Source organism: Pygoscelis adeliae, unplaced genomic scaffold (genome assembly GCF_000699105.1).
Source record: "Pygoscelis adeliae isolate BGI_AS28 unplaced genomic scaffold, ASM69910v1 Scaffold26, whole genome shotgun sequence".
Classification (NCBI taxonomy): Eukaryota; Metazoa; Chordata; class Aves; order Sphenisciformes; family Spheniscidae; genus Pygoscelis; species Pygoscelis adeliae.
In genome coordinates this window covers 5,256,963-5,263,521 of record NW_008825104.1, presented here as the reverse complement: position 1 = coordinate 5,263,521, position 6,559 = coordinate 5,256,963, and the positions used below count along the sequence as shown (strand labels likewise).

General features: G+C 39.5%; 1 protein-coding gene across 1 annotated transcript in view; it reads left to right on the top strand.

Moving 5' to 3' along the window:
- Positions 1–496: 496 nt before the first annotated feature.
- The window catches only part of DMGDH (dimethylglycine dehydrogenase), a 48,563-nt gene continuing 42,500 nt past the window's right edge, over positions 497–6,559 (top strand). The window contains exons 1-2 of the mRNA XM_009327320.1: positions 497–546; positions 1,728–1,893. Coding sequence (XP_009325595.1) covers positions 497–546; positions 1,728–1,893 — 216 coding nt within the window. The remainder of the gene's footprint in view (positions 547–1,727; positions 1,894–6,559) is intronic.

Below are 6,559 nucleotides of genomic sequence, written 5' to 3'. Positions count from 1 at the left end.
CGGTGGGGAGGCGCGGGCACAGGAGCCGTTAGCGGTCGCGGATGTCAGCGCGCGGCCTCCGCGCCGCCTCAAAGCGCGGCCCCCGAGGGTAAAGCTGCCCGGAGGGGGCTGCGAGGGGAAGGTGGTCAGGGGAACGGGCTGCTTCTGCCGGCCTGCGGTGCTCCACCAGCTGCCGGTCGGGGTCACCGGGCCGCGAAGGCCTCTCCCCGTGGGCAGGAGGTGCATCTTCCCCCTGTGCCTCGCATTTCTGCGTCAAAGACCAGGAGCCGGCCCGGCGTGAGTCGCTGACGTGGTATAGAGAGATCCCTCCAGTTTCCTCTGGGCCATATCAATGAGTGAAAAATGACCTGTTTTCACTTGCATGTAGTTCACAGGGAAGGTATCCCCTGTATTCTTACCCAGCTTCTGGGTTTGAAAGAAAAGGTTTGAAAAGAGCTGAAAGTCAGGTGAGGAAGTCTCAAGTTCACAGCATAAAAGAAGCATGAGAAACGCCTCCATGCTTGACCTTGATTACCATGTGCCTCAAAATTCAGTGGAGGAGCTGGTGTAAGTGTCTCACGTCTGGCGATTAAACAGCTTACTGTTACCTTGCAAAAATTAATATGTAATCTCAAAAAAGAGTATGTGCAAGTGTGTGGTGCACCAACTACAGAAAACCTGTGGTGTCCAGTGCTCCCATTTATTTTACTTTTCATTCTTTGCCATGTGGTGAATCAGCACGGTGCATATTCCTCCTGCGTTTGCGTTTAAAATGTCGTATTATTTTATAAGATCTCCATTCATAATACATACAACTAATAGCTTTGATTTCTGAGTGGAGGATGGGTGGAAGACTAGTTACGCATTAGAAAGCCTTTTGCCAGAGAAGTTGCAAAAGCAAATGTGCAAGGAGGGGGGAGATAAAATTGAGTATTGATTAACTGTCCTGAACGGAGAAATATGGTGCTGTCACAGTAGTCTGTACTGCTACCGTACTAAGAGGTCCTACCTTGTCTCACATCCAAAAAAAATGGCTTTTTTAAACTAGAATAAATTTCCTGATCTGGCTTGCTGCTTGGCTGTCTGTGGATGGGGCAGTAGAGAGGAGGATCAGATGAGATGGAGGAGAATGGGGCTGCCTATCGCAGCAGTTCTGGTTTATGCTGGCTTAAAGTGCTTGTGAAGATGCAGCATGGTGTAGTAGCAGGTGGGAGCCATTGACAAAAACCTGTTTCTATGATGTTTTGACTTCAGCAAAGTAGAAGGTGTCAAAATAGACAAAACATGAAAATAAACATTAAGTTTCATTGTTCATGAACACAAACACTGATGTGGTCTTCTGACATTGGCTTTAGAAATCTATTAAGGAGCTCTACCAAGTAGACATTTTTTAAAGACTTCTTGTGTTACGTATACTATAGCAGTTTTGAAAAGTCAGGTTTCGACACTCATTTTGGGGGTACAGTTTCTCATTGAAAAATAGGGTCTACATATAAGGGTATATTGGACAAATAACAAATATTTAAAGTTGTGGGTGGAAGCAAACTTGCTTTGCTTTTTGTATTAGTACTGTTTATATATATGATCCTTCAAGAGCATTTACTGTGAAAGAAGATAAGAGTGAACAGGTTAGGTCACTTAGACTCCCAAGCAGGCACCAAGTTATATTGTGATTAGAGTTGTAAACAAAAGAGATGGACAAAAGTGCAATTGTCTTTTTGTAACTGTCAGTAATTTTTTTTCCTCAGGAAAGAAACCCAGTCTCCTTCCTTGGGGAAAGATAGAGCAGATACAGTGATCATCGGAGGTGGTTGCGTTGGTGTAAGTCTAGCCTATCACTTGGCTAAGGCTGGCTTGAAGGACGTTGTTTTGCTAGAAAAATCTGAGCTCACTGCGGGATCTACTTGGCATGCAGTAAGAAATGTTTTGTTAATCTCTCAGATTAACAGCAGTTTGTACATCTAACGGTGGTGGAGGTTTCATTACCTTTATATTCCCCGGCTTTCCAGAGATTAACTATCTTGGTTATTTTATAGATGCAAACTTTAGCACTGAGTTCTTTATGGATTTGCTGTATGAGTTTTGAAAAGTTGGTTCAGCTATCCATGGTACACTTTTCTCATTTGTAAAAATTGGGACAAATACTGTATTTTGAAATTACTGGAAGGTAAATGTTAGTATTATTATACATTTTTGGCAGTTAACTGGATTTAGACTTTAAACTTTGGTTTAACTTAGACGTTTTTAATTTAAGGTTTTATTTCAAAGGTAATCAAATTTATACTACAGACTTCATCATTGGAAGTGGTGTCATGCATAAACCAGAAATGTGAAATTTGGCATTATTGTTTGTGTAATTATTTTTTATATATGTGCCATCCTGAAAAAGTAGTAATCAAGAAGCAGCATCAGTGTCCAGTTCTCAGAGAATATTACCGTCCTAGAAACTGATTCTTGTTAGAGACAAGAGCTTTCTTTCCTGCCACTGCTGACATTACACAAAATCTTGGAGGAGCAAAGCTAACAACTGCACACTGTGGGGTTTTTTAAGGCTTAATTTTTTTCTATACTCTAAGGAGAAGAATTAAAAAGACATACATGTAATAATCACAGGGTGGGGACACCTGCTGTAATAACGCTAATCACATGGACATACTGGTGCACAACATATATGTATGTAATGACATATTTTCTATGTCAATATCTGGAGTAGGTAGTGTAATGAAATGAAATAAAGCTTTCCACAGTAATAGATGCTTTTTCCATTCATTTCCAGCTACGCTCAGCTGAAATTGGGATAATGTTATCCCTGTGTGTAGCAATACAAAAGAGTAAAAAACCAACAGTCTGCTATCTCTAGAACTAGTCTATTAATACAATAGAGCATTTATGCAATACTTGTAACTATAGTATCTGAGTGCCTTTCAGGAACAAATTGAGGAGAATGACTCAGATGGATTATATTTGATTTGTATTCTCATACTTCTCCCAGGGGAGGAAGTCTGAATTTTGAAATAATTCATCTTAGTGAGATGTTTTCTGTGTATGGGGCCTTATGAGAGAACAATAGTAAAAAATTAAATTTAAAAAAATCACTGCCTGAAATGTATAAATAGGTTTATACTTCATTTTACTTGCTTTTCAACAAACAAAGCGAAAGAAAACACACTGTATGGAGCTAGGAGAAACAAAATTCAGTAATTACATCTCTGTTAGAAAGAATGATACCACAGGTGATGCAGTTCAGTGAACAGAACAACACCATGTAGTGTCAGATCATGCATCTTGTGTATTGAATCTTAACTATGAAATGCTCAAAGAAATACTGTGACTTAAGTATATGAGTGAGGCACAGACTGAATTCTATTTACCCAATGCATGTGAAGAACAATAAGTGCATAAAATATATTAAAAATCCCCTCATTGAATAAGAAACGAAAATCATGAATGGGGGGTTGTTACTAAGTGTTTCCTTTGTTCTTGTTGTTATACTCACTCACTCTATCTTATTGCTCATAACTATATAAAAACAACCTCTCTCAGTATTTTTGCCCCCACTTCTTAGTGAATGTGGCAATGGAGCACTGAGTGAGGAACTCTGTTTCAAAAGTAGGGAGAGACCTGGAGCGCAGCAGAGAAAATGCCTGCACTGGCCTATTGAGAGGGCTGCTTTGTGGCACCTGCTGCAACAGAATTTGATGTGATTAACACAGCAAGACACCTAGTTATGGGACAGATTAAAAACGGGTGACTTAGGTAAACTACATGCATACTGTCATCTTTTCATTGAACTCAGTATTAGAGTGTTGTGTCTGAAGATGAAAAAGTTGATGTTGTTTTACATGATGAGAAAGATCAAAACTCTGACTGTGAGTTGTTATACTATGTACTGTGCATTTATCAGTGGTTTCCTCGCAGTGATATAATACTGGATACAGATGAAAATTACACATGTAGTTAGCACGTAAAATGGCACATAGTATATTGCCTGCAGCTCCAAATGTTCAGCTGTTTCTGTACTATACCACATTTTCCCTCTTTCACAGTCCAGTAGGTCCTGCCAGAGCTCAGGATCATGTTTCATATAGATCATATTCCTGCTAGCGTTGCTGCCAAAATTTTCTTCCACTTCTCAGGTCTGAGATAAATTTGTCTGACTTTCATTTTATTTAAATTAAAACAGCACAGAAAGTGTGCACAGCTTTATATTATCAGTAATAGATATAAAGATAAAAATAGATAAAAAGATATAAATAACAGAGCAAGTGCTGCTCATTTTTATACCTATCTAACCATGACAAAGTAGTCATTATATGTGTGTAAATTAGGTCAGGACTTAGGCTTTAAGAACTCTTGAAGTTGTACTATTCTGCAGGTCAGATAATTTGCAATCTCACTGAAGCCCTAGGGACTGAACAAGGGATGTATAACTCAGCAAATAAATTTTTTGTGTTGTTACTTTTTTAAAAGGTGTTTTCTAAGAAAATGTTTAACTTATCATCCTGTTACGTGATACTTTTTCTTGCAACATGCAATTGATTTTGCTGCTCATAGTTAATAAAGCACAGCACAAGACAAATAAAAACTTGTTATGACTTGGTCAAACTTGCAAGAAGAGAGAGTATAGGTGATAACAGTGTTAATGCCATTTTCCTCCAGAATGCAAATTTAATAAATGGAGTTAGTATAAAATCTGAAACAGATTGGAATAGAACAAAACTCATAAGTGAACATTTCAACAAAGAAAAATTTCAACTATCAAAATGCCTTAAAATCACTGTGTCAATGCTTATAGCAAAGTGGCCAATCCTAAAATTATTTTCGCAGATCATGTTCACCTACAATAACAAAATTTCTGTTTTACAAAAATAGAGCAAAACCTAGAGCAAATCTTCAAATACAAGAATGGTCCACCCTGAAACACATATTGGGAGGCCACCTCGGCCAGACAGGGAGTTCATGACTGAGTTCTGGAGCAAAACTGTGGTATACAACAGATGGAAGCAGGAAAAGGCTATGAAGGGGTAATTTAGAAAAATTGCCTGGGCATGTGAAGGGGACATTAGGAAAACCAAAGCTCAACTAGCGTTAAGAATTGTAAGGAACTTTAAACGCAACAAGAAGAGCTTCTACTGCTGCACTAGTAGTAGAAGGCTGAACGAGGAAAATGCGGGACTGCTGCTGAATGAGATGGGTAATTTAGTCACACTGTACACTGATAAGGCTGAAGTACTCAATGCCTTCTTTGCCTGAGTTTTCACTGACAAGGTTTCTCAGGCCTCTGAGCAGGGTTCAAGGAGACGACAAACTACCAGAAGTGGATGAGCGTCAAGACAAGGATTACTGGGAGAACTTGACTCATGCAAATATATTGGACCAGATGGGCTAGATGCAAGAACGATGCTATGGCATTGCAAGGCTGGGGATGTATAACCTTTGAAAGTCTGTGGAGATAGGGGAAGGTGCCCAACATTTGGAGAAGGGCATATGTATGCATCTTTAAAAAAAAGCTAAAGGGACGAGCAAGAGAGCTAAAGGCCAGCTAGCCATACTTTGGTTCTTGGGAAAATCATGGAGCGAGTCTCAGATCATATTTATGGGCCCATAAAGGAGAAAAAAGGTGATGTGGAACAGTCAGCATAGATTTGCCAAGCGTATATCATGTCTGACCAAACCTGGTTGCCTTCTATGATAAAATGACTGGATCTGTAGATAAGGGGAGAGCAGCTGATGTCACTTACCTGGATTTTAGCAAGACTTTACACACTGTTTCCCATAATACTCATATATTCAACTGAAGATGTTTTGTTCTGTATGGCTGGACAACTAGATAGTTAAAAGACTGTTTGGATGCTTGGGCTCAGAGGATAGTGATTAATCGGTCATACTCTACCCAAAGGCCGGAAAGTGTTGCAGAGGTCTGTCCTGGGACCCATCCTGTTTAATAACGTTATCAATGATCTGGAGTAGGTGACAAAGTACATGCTCGTCCAGTTTGCAGTTGGCACCAAATTGGGACCAGTCAATGCACTCAAGGGCATGGCTGCATGCTGAGCGACCTAGACAGGCTGGAGGGATGAAAGGACAGGAACTTTATGAAATTTAACAAGGACAAATGCAAAGTCCTGTACTTGGCCAGGGAAGTAGTACAGTCTCTGTCCTTCGAGATTTTCAGGACCAGGCTGAGGAGAATCTTGGGCAACCTGATCTGATCTCATAGCTGACCCTGCTTTGAGTATGAGGTTGGATAGAGACCTCCTGAGGTCTCATTCAATCTGTTTATTTTATTACCATTTTATGATTCTATGATCTTAATTTTTATATAGTCCATTCAGGTTATAGTTGTCTCCCAAGTGCACTCCTGAAATCAGAAACATCTGCTATCTGAAGCCAAAAGGCATCAAATGTGCTTAAAATTCTTTTATTCACTTAAAAATGTCAGAGAGAGAAGTTTTGATTTAATTCCTGCAATTAAATGCTCTTGAATGTATTATGGGTTTATAGCTAACTTGCAAGTGATTTGTGGTTCATTTGGTTCAAAATGACTTTACTAACAGTGACCACTAAAATAGAATTTCCC